The sequence below is a fragment of the Chelonoidis abingdonii genome, chromosome 1 (assembly GCF_003597395.2).
Source record: "Chelonoidis abingdonii isolate Lonesome George chromosome 1, CheloAbing_2.0, whole genome shotgun sequence".
In the NCBI taxonomy this organism is placed as follows: Eukaryota; Metazoa; Chordata; order Testudines; family Testudinidae; genus Chelonoidis; species Chelonoidis abingdonii.
Genome location: NC_133769.1, coordinates 209862951 through 209883713, shown reverse-complemented (window position 1 = coordinate 209883713; position 20763 = coordinate 209862951). Strand labels below are relative to the sequence as shown.

General features: G+C 43.5%; 1 protein-coding gene across 10 annotated transcripts in view; it reads right to left on the bottom strand.

Moving 5' to 3' along the window:
* Positions 1 to 20763, bottom strand: part of PKNOX1 (PBX/knotted 1 homeobox 1) — a 145146-nt gene that overhangs the window by 30622 nt on the left and 93761 nt on the right. For all 10 annotated transcript variants that reach the window (XM_075073968.1, XM_075073982.1, XM_075073988.1 and 7 more), the window contains 2 exons: positions 19250 to 19421; positions 2573 to 2743 (listed from right to left, as the gene is read on the bottom strand). In XM_075073968.1, the coding sequence (XP_074930069.1) occupies positions 2573 to 2743; positions 19250 to 19421 (343 nt within the window). The remainder of the gene's footprint in view (positions 1 to 2572; positions 2744 to 19249; positions 19422 to 20763) is intronic.

The following is a 20763-nucleotide window of genomic DNA, read 5'->3' as shown; positions in this document are numbered from 1 at the left end:
GGCGCCTGCCGACCCGCCGGGTGTTGCTAGGGGAAAATTCTTCCGACGAACGTGCACGCGGCGCGCGCACACCTACTTGGAATGGATATGAGCAAGCACTCGAAGAAGAACTACTAGATAGTATGACATCATTGTCCACACTCAGGGAATAGGGTTGCCAACTTTCTAATCACACAAAAGCGAACACCATACCCCCGCCCACTACATTCCCCCTTCCTTGGTGGCTCACTCTCCACCACCCTCACTTTCACTGGGCTGGGGCAGGGGGTTGGGATGTGGGAGGAGATGAGGGCTCTAATTGTGGGTGGGCTCCAGGGTGGGGCCAGAAATGAGGGGTTCAGGGCGCGGGAGAGGGCTCTGAGCTAGGGCAGGGAGTTGGGGTGCGGGGGCGGGGTAAGGGCTCCGACTGGGAGTGCGGGCTCTGGGGTGGGGCTGGGGATGAGGGGTTTGGGGTACAGGAGGGGGCTCCAGGCTGGAGCGGAGGAATTCGGAATGTGGGATGGGGCTGCGGGTTGAGGAAGGGAGTTGGGATGCAGGAAGGGGGGAGGGCTCTGGGCGTGGGCTCTGAGGTGGGGCTGGGGATGAGGGGTTTGGGGTACAGGAGGGGGCTCCAGGCTGGAGCGGAGGAATTCGGAATGTGGGATGGGGCTGCGGGTTGAGGAAGGGAGTTGGGATGCAGGAAGGGGGGAGGGCTCTGGGCGTGGGCTCTGAGGTGGGGCTGGGGATGAGGGGTTTGGGGTACAGGAGGGGGCTCCAGGCTGGAGCGGAGGAATTCGGAATGTGGGATGGGGCTGCGGGTTGAGGAAGGGAGTTGGGATGCAGGAAGGGGGGAGGGCTCTGGGCGTGGGCTCTGAGGTGGGGCTGGGGATGAGGGGTTCAGAGTGTGAGCAGGGGCTCTGGGCTGGGGGTTGGGGTTGGGGGGGTGAGGGCTCTGGGTGGGGGATGTGGGCTTTGGGGTATAGAACGGGCTCTGGGTTGAGGCAGAGGGCTGGGATGCAGGAGGGGGTACAGGCTCTGAGCTGGGGCCAGGGATGAGGGGTTTAGGATGCAGGTGAGGGCTCCAGGTTTGGGGGGGGGGCTCAGGGCCGGGGCAGGGGGTTAGGGCTCGGGCTTACCTCAGGCGACTTCTGGTCAGCGGCTCAGGGGGGGGGGGCTCAGGGCCGGGGCAGGGGGTTAGGGCTCGGGCTTACCTCAGGCGACTTCTGGTCAGCGGCTCAGCAGGGCTAAGGCAGGCTTCTTGCCTGCCTGCCTGCTCTCCTGGCACCATGCTGCGCCCCAGAAGTGGCCAGCAGGTCCACTGCCTACTAGGTGAGGGGACCAGGGGCCTCCATGCGCAGCTCTTGCTCGCAGGCATCACACCCCAGCTCCCATTGGCAGGGAACAGGCCAATGGGAGTACAGAGCAGGTTCCTGGGGTGGGGAAAATGCGTGGAGCCCTGTGACCCTCCTGCCTAGGAGCCGGACATCCTGGCCGCTTCTGGGGCACAGTCCAGTGCCAGGACAGGTAGGGACTAGCCTGCCTTAGCCCTGCAGCACCCCTGACTGGACTTTTAACAGCCTGGTCAGCGATGCTGACTGGAGCCACCAGGGTTCCTTTTTGACTGTGTTTTCCAGTTGAAAACTGGACACCTGGTCACTCTACAGGCAAAGAATAGTAGGCGTACCAAAAAGAGTAATAAAGCAATCATTATCTCTCAGATTATTTTATACAATAGATTAGGTATTGTAATCAGATATTTCAACAATCTAGCAAATACAGTGCATGTGTATAAGAATATGTGCAACTGTTGATATTACAAGGTAGATAGAACAGACACATGACACATCTCTAAAATATTTTGACTAAAAACCAACAGTTAACCTTTGTCCACTCTAAAATGTTTGGATCAATTTATATGTTCAGTTTATATACACACATGGAGCCAAACCATCTTTTAATAATATAATGGAGATATATTTATCTCATAGAACTGGAAGGGACCCTGAAAGGTCATTGAGTCTAGCCCCCTGCCTTCACTAGCAGGACCAAGTACTGATTTTGCCCCAGATCCCAAAATGGCCCCCCTCAAGGATTGAACTGACAACCCTGGGTTTAGCAGGCTAATGCTCAAGCTGCTGAGCTATCCCTCCCCACTTTTCACCTTCAGTGAGGCAGATAAACCTGACAGCTGGGTCAAAGCTAAGGTGACATTGCCAAAGAGATGCAATGCATGTTATGACAACTTTTTCTTGTGTCTGTTCTCTTTTTTAACATCTGTTCTCATCAAGGCAGCACATCCAGCAAATTCAAGTTTTTTTTTAATTTTATTTTGAAGTTGTTGAACTGAGGTAAGAAGTACAAGGAATGCAGGCAAACAGTAATTATGGCATGTCTCTAAGTATTGACACTTTTCGATAAACTTGTCCACTGTTCAGCTCCTCAAAAGAGGGTTGCTAACCTTAATAAAAACACAGTCACAAAGAATAAGGTAAGCAGCGTATATGTGAAATTCTTACAAAGTGCAGCAAAAAGGTAATTACAAATTTTGTGGTATTTCTAAGCAAAAGCTCATTTAAACTAACTTGAAATGTACCTGCGATGGTACAGGTGAATAAGGACTTCCCGGTTCTCCACTTAGTAGAGTTTCACTGTTCATTTTAGTTTTCAGACAGGCAATGTAACGACTACAGAAATCCTTGCAGAGTTCATTAACCTTTTCTAGCTCAAGCAGATGAATACGTAGAACCTGGATTGCCTTTACCATCTAGAGAGAATGATGGAAAAAAGACTTAGAAACAAGGCAAGAAAACACTATTACTTGCATGAATAATTAATAAAGGGCAAACTTTAAAAACCTATAAGAATATACTATTTCAATTACCAGAACACAGAATTACTGATGCAGAAGGCTGCTCACAATACTCTTTCCCAGGTTGTATTTTACTGGAGTGTGAAAGGCATGTGTTTAGAACAAAATCCTGTGTTGATCCACTGCTTAGGTAAACTGTCAAACAAGATGGAACAAACACATACAGCATAGGATTTTTCTTCTCTTGGCCACAGTCTATATTACTGTACAATTTAAAAAAAAAAATGGTTCAGGCAGGTGTGGTGAACAATAGTACTCTGAACTATACCCAGAAGAATGGGTTCAATTCTTCAGTCCTGTTCCCTTACTCCCTGGGTCAGGAGAGACCATAAGTGCTATGGAAGCCTTGCTGAGGAGGAGTGCTGCCCATTACTCGGCAACTCAAGTGGCCAATTAATGCTGTCCTATTACCTAAAAGGACATTGGCAGCAACTTAAGGCCTCAAGAACAGAGCCGTGAAAGTGAAAAAGTGGGAGAGGAATTTTCAGTTCTTAGACAAGAACAGAGCCTGTCAGGAAATAAATAAATAAATAGAAATAACCATTCATGCCATTCTTTGGATATAAACATATTTGTAATCATATGCTTTAAAATGCAGTTCTATTTTAAAGCAAGACTACATAAAACTGACATCTTACTCAACAGATCTGGTCCTACGTGTATTTAGCCATATCTGCTGACTTTAGTAACAAAAACGCATTGTTTTTCTGCTGTTTATGACAGTTTGTAGAGCTAACACATCTAAGAAACAATCAGCTCACCCTATTTCACTTTGTACATCAACAGGATTGCTCACAAAGCTCCAATCTGTTATCCCAGTACAAACTCACTGAAGGTAAGAAGGTTACCTGGGGACACTCAGGGGATAATCTGAAGACAATAGGAATGTATGTGTAATCTTATCCGGCCTACAGAACTGTATTACTTACAACGTACAAAATACAAAAAAAATCCTGTGGCAGGCAGGGGAAAACCTATCACTCAGAAGCCTTAGACAGGCTGAATTGTTATTTGGGCAAGTAAAAGCATCAGACTTCCTGTTCACCAAACAATGACATTAGGAGAGCCAGAATGACATCAGACACAGCAGCATACTCCCTAGTCAGAGGACAGAATGGATGGGAAAGGGGAGCAGAAAGAACTAAGTTGCCTCAAGAGCAGGGACAGAGAGGAGCAGTAACACCGCTACCAGTGAGAGTGGAGGGGAGAAGATGCTGGGCAGAGGGAAGAGCCTAGCTGCTGTCAGCCAGATATGCAATGCTTTGGGAAAAGGGGCTGATACAAGGGAAAAAGCACACTACCAAGCATATCTGAGGATAATGTGTTGGATATAAGTGCTCTCATCAGAGGTCTGTGCTGCAGTCAGGTAGCTCAAAGGCAGTCAGGAATCTTTGCCAAAAAGGGAAGCAATAGTTTAATTTTTCAGCTGAGCCAACGTAGTCTGTGTATTATTATTTATATTGTAGCGGCATTAGAGGCCTCAGTCAGAGATCGACACCATTGTGCTAAGCACTAGATGTACCTAACAAAGTCTGCCCCTATCCCCATAGAGCTTACAGTTTACTCAAACTAACTAAAATTTTCATTACTTGCTGCTGCTAAATACAATTTGATTTTATTTAGAATGGAGATGATCTCTCCCTAATACTCTGTTGCAGCCTTCAAACTGCAAATTTACTGCTACTAAGGACAGGTAGTCTGATTTATCACAGCAATCCTTGATTTACTTAAGAAACATTAGTGTAAAGACTATCTACGCACCTAATTTTAAACAAATCTGAAAAGTGTCTGGAAGACATTGAACCACACTGCTGGGTTTTGGGGTAAAAAACCAGCATCAGCAGAGCGCAATATTGGAGGCCCTGGGCCAAGTAAGAATAAAGCACATGACACACAAGAAAAATGAGATACTTAGAGTTAAATGCAATTTCCAGAATTAATTAAAAGCTACTACTGATGTATTTCATGTCAGAAAGATGAAATGTTCTGCGTAATTTACAGAAAACATGAGAAGCTTTCTGATAAGAGAACTCTTCTTGTACGTGGGTGAAAAACCTTTAGAATTGATTTGCTACACATACATGATTTCTCTGCTGCTCATGCAAAATACACTGATGCAGAAAACAAGTTGCTTTGCCCCCAATGAGAACCTGTTACTATATAATTTTCTGTTAAGTGTTAAATAAGGAGATCCAACAGTTTGTCACCTTGTTTAAACACTCTTTACAGTCACTAAACAAGATTTTAGTTCTATGGATTCTGAGATTTTGCTATTTGAAGGCCAAAAGTGTCCTTAATCCTAGATTGGGGTGGGCAGACTATGGCCTGGGGGCTGCATTCGGCCCTTCAGATGTTTTAATCCGGCCCTTGCGCTCCAGCTGGGGAGCAGGGTCCAGGGCTTGCCCTGCTACATGCAGCTCCCGGAAGCAGCAGCAGCAGCATGTCCCCACTCCGGCTCCTACACGTAGGAACAGCCAGGGGGCTCCATACACTGCTCTTGCCCCAAGCACTGCCCCGGCAGCTCCCATCAGCTGGGAACTGCAGCTGATGGGAGCTGTAGGGGTGGTGCCAGTGGACAGAGCAGCGCACGGAGCCACCTGGCCACACGTAGGAGTTCGAAGGGGATATGCCGCCACTGGCGAGAACTGCTTGAGGTAACCACCACCCGGAGCCTGCGTCCCTGAACCCCTCCAGCGCCCCAACCCCCTGTCCCAGCCCTGATCCCCCTCCCACCCTCTGAACCGCTCCTGCACCCTACAGCCCGCACCCCAGGTTAGAGCCCTCATCCTCTCCCTTACCCCAATCCCGAATTTCATGAGCATTCATGGCCCGCCATATAATTTCAATACCCAGGCCAAAAAGTTTGCCCACCCTTGTCCTAGATCAAATCATATTAATAACTATAGCATGGAAGACTTTACAAATGCAAAGTCTCTTCAGGAAGTGCCTCAGAAATATATACAAATAGCTAGCTTTGTTACTGTGCTTGCTGATGAATCAACTGACAGGTAAGTAACTGAGCAAGAGATGGTGAAATCTGATTTGCGCATGATAACAAATCTTGTACTCTTTGCTGATACAGAAGACTTGCAATCCGGGATAACTAGTGGTACTACTCAGGGAATAAAAACAGTGTCAGGAATTGTAAATATCATGGCAGAATAGCTACAACCAAAACCAAATGGTCTTTCAAGACTGATTGTACAGCAGTGAATACAGGATGTTAAAGTAGTGTGCAGGCCAAATTCAGACACAATACTCCTTGGCTGGCTGTTGTACAATGCATCCTCTACAACACTGACTTGCTATTCTGGATGTCATAAAAGATTCGCCTTATTCTATTAAGTTTGGATTTCTTTTGTGCACTATTTTGGACGTATTCACCATGTACATTGATTTGCTTGCCTGGCCAGAGCACTGAAGCCAGTGATCAAAAATGATCATTTAACAGTCACCCATTTGGCTATATATGGCAGAAACTAAGCTAAGGGGCTGAAGTAACCTTAGTTAAGGGCATCTTAAGACAGGCAAATTTGTGTGTACATTGTTTTCCATGATGGATGGAACCTACATTGTGCCTGAACTTTTCCTTACTCTTCAAGGAGAGGATCTCTTTCTTGTATGAAGTTTTAGTAAATCTAAAAAGTGGTATGTCGAAACTCACAGCAATGAAAGGCAAAACTAGCCCTTCGGTCCAAAACTTTATCTGTAGGGATGGCAAATGCTTCTGAGTCTTTAAAAGAAAAGCTGCAGAAAAATCAGATCCATGTGCTCAAAGTGTTATTTAAAATATTAATGCACATTCACCAGATTTCAATATTTTGACTACACAGAGTCCTAGTGATTTAAAAAAAAAAAAAAAAAAAAAAAGCACCGAGCCATGATGAAAGAATACAACAGATAATCTTCTAGACCAATGCCCTTCGGTCCAAAACTTTATCTGTAGGGATGGCAAATGCTTCTGAGTCTTTAAAAGAAAAGCTGCAGAAAAATCAGATCCATGTGCTCAAAGTGTTATTTAAAATATTAATGCACATTCACCAGATTTCAATATTTTGACTACACAGAGTCCTAGTGATTTAAAAAAAAAAAAAAAAAAAAAGCACCGAGCCATGATGAAAGAATACAACAGATAATCTTCTAGACCAATGCCCTCTTCCAGCAGTTGCCTTTAAAATTGTGTTTAAATACCACCAGATCCCATATAAATGATCATGAACATGCATATTTAACCAGCAGGTCACCTGCTTTTAAGGGTATATTGTTCTTGGTGGAAGAATTATTGAATAATTGTCCTGTAATGCCACAATGGTAGAATATGGATTTTGCACAAAGAACTTAAAAACAAAACAACCAGTGGCAAAGCAAGACTTGATGTAACTACACGTAAACAGCCTAAATATAAACTTTTTTTAGCCTCACCAAACTATTCTCTACTGGCTTGAAGGCGGACCAGGAACAAAACATATTCATGGACAAAGTCACAATGAGCATACAACAGTACGTAGCATTCACTGGAGGACTTGACTAATGTTAATCTATAGGATCAGATGGACAGTACCCATAGTATTACCTAGGTATCAAAACTTTTACTTGTTTGAAATAAGTTACCTTGCCTCAGTTCTGACCCTCTGTCTCAGATTAGTGGTGATACTGTAATTAACATTAAAGCAAGGACAAAACTAATGTAAGATAAAGTGAGAGCTAGACACACTAAAAACAAGAGAATAAAAATAAAATTCTAGCACAATAGTCCGAAACAGAACAAATAGACCATAGAGAAACACTTCCATACAATCAGAGCAAAAATAATATTTAATTGTAATTCGCTTGAGAGAAAAAGAGACCACAGCCTGAAAATTGGGATGTGCATGTTTTCGCAGGGAACAAGTACATCTGCAGTCTTAACTTCCTGTGGACAAAGCATTAGAATTATTTTCCCCCAGCATGACTGACTATTACATGTCACCTAACTATGGGTGTCAACAGCCATCTGATATTGTCTTTCCAGTTGCAGAAACAAATCTGAAACATCCACTAACGGTTAAATTCAGTAAGCAGAATAATTTCTCCATAGGTACCAGACAGTAAAAAGTACATCGATATTGTTTTAAGCAAACCCAGGCATATACTACAAAACAGGGAATAGGATTTCAATATCCTTTCAGTGAAACTGGCCAGCACCAGATACTTCAGAGGAAGTTGAAAGAAACCTTATAGCAGGACAGTTATAAAATAAAGTGCCCATGGAAGAAGTTTCCTTCTGACCTTCCACCATGTCAGATATCCTATCAGATTGACTTATGCACTAAAAGATGAGGGTTTATTGTTCTTCTAAAAAATTGTATTGTATCTATTGCAACTGTACTGAATCTAAACCAAAGTCAATTAAAGTCAATGGAAAGACTCCCATTGACTTCAGTGAGAGTCATATCAGGCATATTATCAGTACAAAATATCTAATCCTTTGATGTCTATTAAGTTTGGCTTCAATGACAATGAATTCCACATGTTGTGTGAAAACTGTTTTTAAAATCAGCCTTAAATGTGTTGCCTTTGAATTGCACTGAAAATCCCTTGCTCTTATATTATGAATAAGAGTAAACAGGAGTGTGCAGATTCATTTTCTATATATTATTCATTATTTTGTCCACCTTTGCCATAACCCTTTTACTTGTCTCAAGATCACTCTTCCTATGGAAAGTCTCTCCTTGCCTCTAAATAATACCATAAATCTGATAAAGGAAACATGCATTGCTCTGAGTTTCTATGCTACTTCTCATATGATAAATAACTGCCTGGATTAGCAACACCAACTCCATATGTCCCCCACAGGGACATGTTGGGAAATATAGTCAGACACACTATTCGCAGGAGGCCACCTCAATACTTTGGGGTCAGCAGACACATCAAAGATTATGTTACAAAAGAACACACATACACCTCAGTGTTGTCTTTGAAAAGCGTTAGTGTACACTTCTGAGTAACGCAACCAACTGATGATTCTAACTAATCTTTAATTCTCTGGATCAATTCCAATAGGTGTAAAAATAAGTGGATAATGTTAAACTGCTAATTTGTTAAGTCTTCTTTTTAAATATTGCCAGATAGCCTTTTCACTATTCTGGGTGATCTGAGCTACTCTAAATACTCTGCTTGGTAATATCTGTAACAAAAGAACTCGCAAAACATACTGCTAACAAGTCTCATTGGTAAGCCCCTGTGGCTTTCTTAGTAGTGATCCAATAAAGAAATCTCATTACCCAGTGCGAACAATGGTTGTACCATTACACTGCATCTAGGATGAAAAGAATACAAGTACTAATGTGTATCTTCCCTAGGATACATTACATCAGAGTTATTCACTGGGGCCTGATCCAAAGTCTACTGAAGTCAATGGGAGTCTTTCCACTGATTTCAATGGTCTTTGTATGAGACGATGTTCGGAGTGGCACCCTTTAGGATACTATGCCAATTGATTCAATTGCGTGAATCCTCTCAATTCAAATAATCAGACAGTGCTGAAATTTAATTTAGATGTCACTCTCAACTATAGGTGCACTAATGTGGTCCTTAGAAATATTCCAAGTAAATTCTGCAAGACTTTCGCATGCTGAAATCTTTTGCATAGCATTAATGCAGGAATCCATCCGCTCACTTAAGTAGTGAGTAGCCCTCATAGGATCAAAGTAATAGGAAGTCATCAAAATGACTCAAATTTACTAAAAACTGCTGAATCACTGTGCTTTAAGATTCTGCAACCCAGTAAAGCTCACAATCCACTCCCATTTTAGCCAAACGGCTTCATTCCCAAAAGATCTGTGCCATGTTGGCAAACCACTCTTTAGAGGCCATGTACACTTGATCAACCCCTTCCTTGGGAGCTTCTCAGCCAGTTTAGGTGTATGAATCACCTGTAGGGTTCTGTTACTGATCCATGGGAGACTCCCAGACCATCCTTTATGATTGCTCAGAATGTCCTGCAATTAGTGGATTAGCCTCTGTGCTGCCCTTGAGCCATATGGGTTTGCTGAGGACCATGGTCACAGTATCCGAATTATTGGGGAGCTACTGTGACCTCAGAACAGTCCTTGAAGCAACACTGAGTAAGTCATAAGAACATAAGAATGGCCACACCGGGTCAGACCAAAGGTCCACCTAGCCCAGTATCCTGTCTTCCAACCGTGGCCAATGCCAGGTGCCCCAGAGGGAATGAACAAAACAGGAAATCATCAAGTGATCCATCCCCTGTCACTCATTCCCAGCTTCTGTCAAACCGAGACTAGGGACACCATCCCTGCCTATCCTGGCTAATAACCATTGATGGACCTATCCTCCATGAATTTATCTAATTCTTTTTTTAACCTTGTTATATAGTCTTGGCCTTCACAACATCCTCTGGCAAGGAGTTCCACAGGTTGACTGTGCATTGTGTGAAGAAATACTTCCTTTAGTTTGTTTTAAACCTGCTGTCCATTAAGTCTAAATTCTGAAAGCTGTTCTCCCCCAGCCCTCAAAGTAAAAAGAAAGCTCTTTCACCTTGGCCAAGCTCATGGCTTTTCGTCTGTTGGTACTGAAATATGTGGCTTCTTTTAAATCAATACTGAAATGCATGGCTCTCTCTAATTCAGCTCTTATTCCAAGATGACATTGTACTATTGAGCTGGTATTTACCCCCAACATGTTTATGTGTCCACAGAAAATGCAACGGGGCCTACACTGGAGAGAAGGGAGCCTTGCAGTTGTGTGGCCCAGTCTGAGTCTCTCTGGGCTATCCTAATAACAGCCCCTGTTAGTGCCTGCTTTCTTTGCCTGGATGAGCTGAGGCAAAAGACAGAAGAAAAGAAGCTGGGGGTGGGTGGAAGGAGGAGGAGGAATCAACCTTGTAATTAAGGATCCTGCCCACTCCACCTGGGATATATAAATATATATTTTTAAAGGTTATAAGGGAGGAAAGGCTGTCACTGCAACCAGTTGCAAACCTCACTTGTGGGAACACCAATAATTCAAGGAGAGTTGACATAAGACCCTGTGTCTGGTTGGTTCTTGGGGACTAACTCTTCTGCTCATTTCTTTGGTACCCTTGACTGACTGGACTGTATATTGATGTGTGACCAATACAGAATGTCCAATAATACCAACAGGTGGGGGAAGAGGTTACACTGGTCAAAGGTGTCATTTCTTAATTATCTCATAGTGGAAAGCTCCCAAATAGGGGAGGAGTATGACTAACAGACATACCATGGAGAACCTATCTAAGGTATTTGGAATAAGACATAAACAAGTCCACATGATCTATGGGCAAATGAGCTTTAAAGATTTTGATTATTCCTCTCAAAAGAAACCAGGAGCAGAGGGCAAAGAAAAACAGTGTCTTTGTTAATATTCAAAAAGTTAAAAATACCTTGAGGCAGTATCATCTGATCTACTTCATGCAGAATAATATGACTTTCATTTTTACTTATTTTGATGACAGAATCTAAGGCAGATTAATAGAAGTCTGAAAAAAAAATACCCCCCAAGAAATGCTAAGATACCAGCCAAAAGCTGTGGCTGATATACGAGCAGCAGCAGTCAGGCACTCCTTTGCTGTCAGTCCTGTAATTAGCAGTCCTGTAAACAGTCCAGTTTATTAGCCTGTAATTAGGCATTACAGGCTAATAAACTGGCAGAAGTGAGGAAAGAAAAGAGCTGTCCCTCAATTCTAATACTATAAGAAATCCTGCCAGTCAATATACTGGGATCATGGACTTAAAAATGACTCTAAAACCAATGGTCTGTTTAGGGAATTCTGCTTACAGTTCTGTCATGTTATCAAGCGACAGACTCACAAGATCACGTACCATGTGACTCATGACATCAAAGATGACTGAATCTGAAATAATGGCTGCAATCTTTCTCAGAAAGAAATCTTTCTGGCTCTTTAAAACCATTAAATGTGTTTCCCCCCGTTGACAATGAACCTCATATTTAAACAAGATATTTTAAGTGAAAACAATTTGAAGGTGTGAAATGTCTCCAGCGGGGCTCTTTCCTTTTCAAGAGGAATCTAAAATGGTGGTAACAGTGTGGCGGGTCTTACAGAATGTTAGTAAACCTGCAATGTTTTTCATTGGTTTGGCTATACTTTTCATATGATGGGAGAGAATATATCATTATAACTCTTAATGAAGCAGTTATTATTATTACCCACACTTATGATAATATAGTGGTATGAGTATTTCACAAGGACTTCACTGGGTCATTAACATTCTAGTTAAAATGAACAAACACCATGTGCCCCTGCTGCTTACGGCTTTCAAAAAGCCTGTAGAAGGACCTGGTTTATTTTCTCTCTTCCACATTCTGTCCATTATTTTTGTCTATGATGGCAACAGCCACTCTACTACTGGATTTAACCACAGAACCGGTATAGGATACAAACACATTTCGTCTTTTTTTTGCTTGGGCAAATTATTTCACAATATCAATGACCGTTTCTTATGTAAATTACACCAAACTTTGCCTCTCTGTTAGAGATACACAAAGGTCTCATGGTTGAAACACTAGACTGGGACTCAGGAATTCTGAATTCTATTCCTAGCTGGGACCTTGGACAAACCACTGAATCGCTGTGCTTCAGTTCTTCATCTGCAAAATGGGGATAGTAAGATCTCTCCACCTCACATAGGTGTTGATTATGCATTAATGCCTCTGGGGTACTCAGACTACACAGGAGTGCCACTGAAAGGCCTATAAATGAATATAATGTAAATATTTCACTAACTCCTTAACTGCTTCTCCATCTTTCTTGAACACAAACTGGGTCTTCCAGTCTAACTCTGTTCAATTACAAGTCACCAAAACAAACTTTCTACTTGACAATGGAAATAACCTCAGCTATCTATCTCCCCTTCATTCAAGTCTAGTCATGGAGTTGCCCTCCACCATGAGCTCTTCTCTGCACCTCAAATGAATATAATCTGCAAGTAAGCCTACTGTAACCTTTCCAGTACAGCACATTCTCTCCCCTCCCCCCAAGTAGCTTCATTTAAATATGTATTAAGCCCTTCAACGTTGCCTCATACTTCACTCCCTCCAGAACCCTGATAGTTTCTGATGATCCTTTCTGAATTCCTTCCAATTTGTCAATACCTTTCTGGTCTTGTACCCAGAAAGAAACCCAGTATTTCAACCACAGTCACAAAAGTGCCATATAAATAAGAATTATTACCTACCTCCCTGCTCCACAATATCATGTCTTTCTATATGTAGCCAAAATTGACTTTTGGTAGCCATGTACACTCATGTCTAATTTGCTGTCACCTCTCTGTCACTCTATCACCTTGATATCTCCTCTGTGTCACTTCCAAACAACTTAGGTTTCTCCCATCTGTTTAACCCAAAAATAAGAATTTACGTTTTCCCCAGATGTATTGACTTGTGTCTCCCACCTTTCCCTTCCTCCAAGTTATTAACTGCATGTTTTTAATTTAAGTCCCTTTCTATTACAACATTCTTCTGCCCTGACTTGTTTCCTAATTTCATTACATTAATAAATGAAACATGTTTACTGACTCAAGACTGCTAAAAATGTTACCACCAGCCTTTGTGGGTATCCCAACAGACACCTTCCCCAATTCAATCTATTGCCATTTATCATTAATCTTTGTTTACAGTCTTTTAATCTTTAAAATATACTTATGCACACAATTTTAGAAAACAAAGAATAGGAAACTATCTTTTCTCCAAAGATACATAATAGATCCCTACTTTGAGTCTCTAAAGCTCCAAGGCCATGTTTGTAAAAATACAGAACTTGCAACAATGTAGGAAGAATATAGATATACTGTAACAAAGCGAAAAAACCAAAACCAAAATAAAATAGATCTTGATCAAAAGGCAATACAATAATCTTTTTTGCCTCCTTTCAACAGGTTCAATGAGGCGGACTTCAAGCAATAATTCCTTGTAAAAATATGTCTGGAACTCTGTGTGGATGCCATAGATCACAAGCCAACATTCTTTTGACACTCATCGTTAAAAACACTGAAATCATAGCCCTACCAAGAAATTGCAATGCAAGAGGTACTAAGACAGACTTCTGAGGATGAATTTACGGAGAAGGGCCTTTACTGGGCTTGACATGTGTGCGTGAGAAGCTAGCAGGACTCACTGACCTAGGTGGAATACAGAGAAAAGGTATCTCACTCTAACACAAAAATAAAGTAGTCAAACATTTTTTGTGTGATGCATGTCAAAAGAGACACACTGGCCTTTTTGGACCAGACAGTGAGTTCCTTCCGTGTAAGTTGGAATGCTCTTTTAGTAGGCTTCTTCTGAGCAACTGGGACTTCAGTGGTACTGACTCTTTGATCCTCTCTACCTGCAAGTACTCATCAGCTGCCTAAGTTGAAGCTCCTTCTCTCTGCCTTGTCTGAAATGGCAGAATTCCATTTATTGCTACAAAACAGACACAACCTTATAGGACTCTCGATTTGAACAGCTTTTTACGTAGGCCCAAAATACCAAACTGAGTATCATTTAGAAATGCTTCTCAAACTGATTTATCATTCAACACAAACTGTTCTACTTGAATTTTTTTTAAAAAAGATTTCCTTATATTCCTATTGCATATGAGGCCTCAGACTTCTTCTTATGTATAAAAGTTAGTGGGCAAATTTTCTAACCTTTCCTCCCTCAGGCCTGGTCTACAGTACGTGTTTATACCGATATTAGCAGCATTAAATCGATTTAACGCCGCACCCGTCCACACTACGAGGCCCTTTAAATCAATATAAAGGGCTCTTTAAATCGGTTTCTGTACTCCTCAATGAGAGGAGTAGCGCTAAAGTCGGTATTATCATATCGGATTAGGGTTAGTGTGGCCGCAAATCGATGGTATTAGCCTCCGGGCTGTATCCCACAGTGCACCACCGACTGCTCTGGACAGCTATCTGAACTCGGATGCACCGGCCAGGTAGACAGAAAAAGCCCCGCGAACTTTTGAATTTCATTTCCTGTTTGGCCAGCGTGGAGCTCTGATCAGCACAGGTGACCATGCAGAGCTCATCAGCACAGGTAGCAATGCAATAGAGAATAGAAAAAGAGCTCCAGCATGGACCACACGGCAGGTACTGGATCTGATCGCTATATGGGGAGAGGACTCTGTGCTAACAGATCTCCGTTCCAAAAGACGAAATGAAAAAACATTTGAAAAAATTTCCAAGGCCCATGATGGAGAAAGGCCACACCAGGGACTCAGTGCAGTGCAGAGTGAAAGTGAAGGAGCTCAGACAAGCCCTACCAGAAAACCAAAGAAGCAAACGGAAGGTCTGGGGCAGGAGCCGAAAACATGCCGCTTCTACGCTGAGCTGCATGCAATTTTAGGGGGCTGTGCCACCACTACCCCACCCTGTCCTTGGATTCCGTGGTGGGGGTTGTAATCTCAGCCATGCCTGAGGATTATGCGGATGGGGAAGGTGAGGAGGAGGAAAGAGGAGGACGAGCTTGCAGAGAGCACACAGCACTCCATCAGCCCCAACAGCCAGGATCTTTTTCTGACCCAGACGAAATTACCGTCCCAGCCCCTCCCAACCCACTAGCCCAGACAGTGAAGCCATGGAAGAGACCTCTGGTGAGTGTACCTTTGTAAATATAAAACATGGTTTAAAAGCAAGCTTTTTTTAATGATTGATTTGCCCTGAGGGCTTGGGGATGCATTCGCAGGCAGTAAAGTTACTGGAAAAGTTTGTTAACATGTCTGGGGATGGAGCAGAAATCCTCCAGGGACATCTCCATGAAGCGCTCCTGGAGGTACTCCAAAAGCCTTTGCAGAAGGTTTCTGGGCAAGGCAGCCTTGTTCCGTCCACCATGGTAGGACACTTTACCACGCCATGCATGTAGCAAGTAATCGGTATCATTGCATGACAAAGCATAGCTGCGTATGGTGGCCGGTGATTGCTGCATTCAAGAAACATCCGTTCTTTATCTCGCTCTGTTTATCCTCAGCAGAGTGATATCGTTCATGGTAACCTGGTTGAAATTCAGGAATTTAATTAAGGGGACAGAGATGGCCTTTTTCCTACAGGGGTGTTTGACTGTTGCTTACAAGAAATCCTTCTTTGCATGTAGCCAAGCAGGGGGAGGGAAGGAAGGATAGCGCTGAGCTTTCTCGCGTTTGGCTAGCAGGAATCTTCCAGCTACCAGCCACGCGGCGGTGGGGGGAAGGGGGGTGATTAGCAGTGATCTTCCATGATACCAACCATGCGGTGGGGGGGGGGGGTAAAGCGATCATCCTAGAGAATTGGAGGGGGGTGGGGTGGCTTCTGCAAATGGAAATGAAGGCTGCAGAAGCCGAAAGACAATGGCTTACCATGGCCGCATGCAAGCTGAATTCTGATGCCCGGACCTGCGTCTGTGAGATCTGTAACACCAGAGCCCAGGCACTCAAAATTAAGATGCAAAATGCGACCTGTAGTGAAATCACATGTGCTGTGTAAGGTGAATAGTGTTGTTCACTGTGAAAGAGTATAACCATTGTTCTGTAAAATGTATCTTTTTAAATACTTCTCTCCCTTTTTTCCCCTCCCTCATGCAGCTGCACATTTTTCAAGCCTCCCTACTCCATCCCGAAGGCTAGCTCAGATAAGGCGGAGGAAGAAGAGGACGTGAGATGAAATGTTCTCGGAAATCATGGAAGTAACTCGCAATGAAAAGAGCTCATCTGAATCAGTGGAAGGACGTGGTATCAAATTACAGGAAAGATGCCAGTGAACGTGAGGACAGGAGGGACGCTCGAGATGAGAGGTGTGTAGGCAGGAAGATCAGCGGTGGCGGGATGAAACGCTGGGGCTGCTGCGTGATCAAACTGACATCCTCCGACGTCTGGTGGAGCTTCAGGAAGAGCAGCGAGGTCACAGAGTGCCGCTGCAGCCCTGTGTAACCACCCTCAGTACTCACCATGTTCCATATCTTCCTCACCCAGACGTGTGAAGAACGCGTGGGGGAGAAGGCTTTTGCACCCGCCCACTCCACCCCATGTGGACAGCCCAACCAAAAGGCTGTCATTACATTGAAATGATTTTAGTGGCCTTTTCCTTTCCTCCTATCCTCCTCCCAAACCGCACCCGGGCTACCTTGTCAGTTCTCTCCCTCTTTTATATAATGACCTTTTAAATAAAGAATACATGATTTTTAAATGATAGTGACTTTATTTCCTTAAGCAAGCTGTAATCGAAGGGGAGGGTGGGTTGCTTACAGGGAATGAGTCAATCAAAGGGGGTGGGGTTCATCAAGGGGAAACAAACACAGCAGTCACACCGTACCCTGGCCCGTGATGAAACTCGGTTTCAAAGCTTCTCTGATGCGCACCGCTTCCTGGTGTGCTCTTCTAATCGCCCTGGTGTCTGCTGCACAGTTGCGTAATCAGCGGCCAGGTGATTTGCCTCAGCCTCCCACCCTGCCATAAAGGTCTCCCCCTTACTCTCACAGAGATTGTGGAGCACACAGCAAGCAGCAATAACAAGGGGACATTGGTTTGGCTGAGGTCTGAGCGAGTCAGTAATGTGCGCCAGCGCGCCTTTAAACGGCCAAATGCACATTCTACCACCATTCTGCACTTGCTCAGCCTGTAGTTGAAACAGCTCCTGACCACTGTCCAGGCTGCCTGTGTATGGCTTCATGAGCCATGGCATCAAGGGGTAGGCTGGGTCACCCAGGATAACTACAGGCATTTCAACATCCCCAACTGTTATTTTCTGGTCTGGGAAGTAAATTCCTTGCTGCAGCATTTTAAACAGAGCAGTGCTTCTGAAGACACGAGCATCATGAACCCTTCCTGGCCATCCCACATGGATGTTGGTGAAACGTCCCTTGTGATCCACCAGTGCTTGCAGCACCATTGAAAAGTACCCCTTGTGGTTTATGTACTGGGTGGCCTGGTGCGCCGGTGCCAAGATAGGGATATGGGTTCCATCTATCGCCCCCCCTACAGTTAGGGAATCCCATTGCAGCAAAGCCATCCACTATGGCCTGCACGTTTCCTAGAGTCACAACCTTTTGTAGCAGCAGCTTAGTGATTGCTTTGGCTACTTGCATCACAGCAGCCCCCACAGTAGATTTTCCCACTCCAAATTGATTCCCGACTGACCGGTAGCTGTCTGGCGTTGCAAGCTTCAGAGAAGGCTATTGCCACTCGCTTCTCCACTGTGAGGCTGCTCTCATCTTGGTATTATGGCGTTTCAGGGCAGGGGAACAAGTCACAAAGTTCCATGAAACTGCCCTTACGCATGCGAAAGTTTCGCAGCCACTGCAAATCGTCCCACACCTGCAAAACTATGCAGTTTCACCCCTCTGTGCTTGTTTCCCGGGCCCAAAATCGACGTTCAATGGGTAGAACCTGCCCCATTACCAGCAGGATCTCCAAAGCGCAGGGGCCCGCAGTTAGGGAGAATTCAGTGTCCATGTCCTCATCACTCTCGTTGCCGCGCTGCCGTAGCCGCCTCCTCCTCGTCTGCCTTTGCAGTTCATGGTTCACCATAGACTGCACGAGAATCCGCGAGGTGTTCACAACTTTCACGATTGCGGTGTTGATCTGAGCAGGGTCCATGCACAGTTCACCCAGGAAAAAAGGTGCGAAACGGTTGTCTGCTGCTTTCACGAAGGGAGGGGTGAGGCTGTACCCAGAACCACCCGCGACAATGATTTTTGCCCATCAGGCACTGGGCTCTCAACCCAAAATTCCAAGGGGTGGGGGAGACTGCGGGAACTATGGGATAGCTATGGGATAGCTACCCACAGTGCAATGCTCCAGAAATCGACGCTAGCCTCGGACCATGGATGCACACCGCCAAATTTAAGCGCCTAGTGTGGCCGCGTGCAATCGACTTTATACTATCTCTTTTATAAAACCGGTTTAATTTAAATTGGAATTATCCCGTAGTGTAGACATACCCTCAGACTATGCAGATGCATCAGGGCAAAGAACACACAACAGGAAAATCTGACTAGATAAGATATATAGAACAGTGAACAAAAATTATCTGATTGTCTTCTGAGAAACTACGCAGTACAGTCAACTGGATTGTAGTGGGTATGTGTCTTAACTCATCTCTAAATATAATGTTAACCTCAGCCGTTTTAGGAGCACATATTGGAAACAAGTACTGAAAAATGTGAGGCAGGTGGTCAAAATGAAGGATGCAATAGATGCTTGTAGATAAGAAAAAAAGGATAAAAAGATAAACTAAGTTTACAGACTTTTTCTGATCTTTAGTTTCAGAATTCAGTATTTGCAATATTAACAATACACCATTGTATGGTCAAAAGATTTGGGAATCTACCAAGAGCAACAGTTGAGAGAAGTAATTGGGAATAAAAGGGAGAAGCGTCATTTGCTTCATAGAAATGCTTTATACTTACTAAATTATCAGTTTCTGGATCTTCACAAAAAAAGGGTTTTCCTTCCTTCTCCTGCTTCCTTACAAAATTTTCAATATCTACATCAAAACTAGCAGAGGTAGTGCCTTCTGAGCCCTGTGTAGATTGTTCACATTTTTCAAATAATAGTGCTAATAATGGAAACAGTGGGTGCCTAGGAATAAACAAATAATAAAATCAGGTCTGAATAAATATTTTTTTACTTTATATTTCCTACTTTATAATGTTAAGTATCCAAAAAGTAAAAACCTAACCACCATTCATCCAGAAAAGCAATTCCGTAAGTTTTATGAAAAGATTATCTACAACACAACTGACAATATTAGCCAAAAATCCATGTTATTAAAAAAAAAAAAAAAAAAGTAAAAATGTATAAGATTTAGACACAACTAAAACTGTATAATAAAGCATGACTATTTAATTGGACATTGATAAGAAGATATCATAATTGCAATTATGAAGCTATGAAATGCCATTTTATTAATTGTAAGTTAGTAGAAGGTGATATATTAGTACAATGTATAATGGATTAGCACTGACACAAAGAATGAAACCAGATTTAAATTACAAAAAAATAAGCCCGAGAGCAACCATCTGGTCTCCAATATGTGCCCCATTTCAATATAACAAAATCACCTTACAGTTTGGTACAATTGAGAACGGCCTATATTTTGAGAGACTCACTGTGAAATTAGTTAACTTGGCTCAGGTCAGGACTAAGATGATTCTACCATTAACTCATTTTGTGATATTGGCCAAGTCACTTACCCTCCTTATGTGTCATTTCCCCATGTGTTAACTGGCAATAACAGAGCCTTTGTGAAGCACTTTTGGCATGTCTACACTGCAAAGTGAAGATGTGATTGTAGCATGGGTAGGCATACATGAGACAGTTTTAATTTAGCTAGCACATATCACAAGAGCAGTGTACTCATAGCAGCACAGGTTTCATAATGGGCTACCAACCAAAATGCAGTACATGCCTAGAGTCCATGGAGGGCTTGTACTCTGGTTGATAGCTCATATTAAAGTCCTTGACACTATGTGTGCACTGTTACTGTTACCCACACTAGCTAGATTAAAGCTAATACAGATATGCCTATCTGTGCTACAATTACACCCTCACTTTGCAGTTTATACATTGTGATACAGCATGGCCAGAGGGCAGCAGGAGAGTGTTAGCAGGGAGCCTTATTCCCTACAAGAGGAGGAAAGTTTGCTATAGATTAACTAGAGCACCTGAAGCCAATTAGAGCACCTGTAACCAACTAGAGCACCAGCAGTCAGTCATGTGATAAAACTCCCCTGCTTCAGTCAGACAGGGTGGGAATTGGAGCAGGAAGGTTTCGTTGGAGAGGAGAGGAGAGGAGAGGAGAGTGCTGCGGTGGGCTGAGAAATCCAAAAGAAACCCTAGGTAAGGGGCACCTGGCTTGTGTAGAAGGAGGGCAAGAAGCCCCTTCACAAGCTGAAGGGCAGGAGAGGGAAGTAACCCAGGG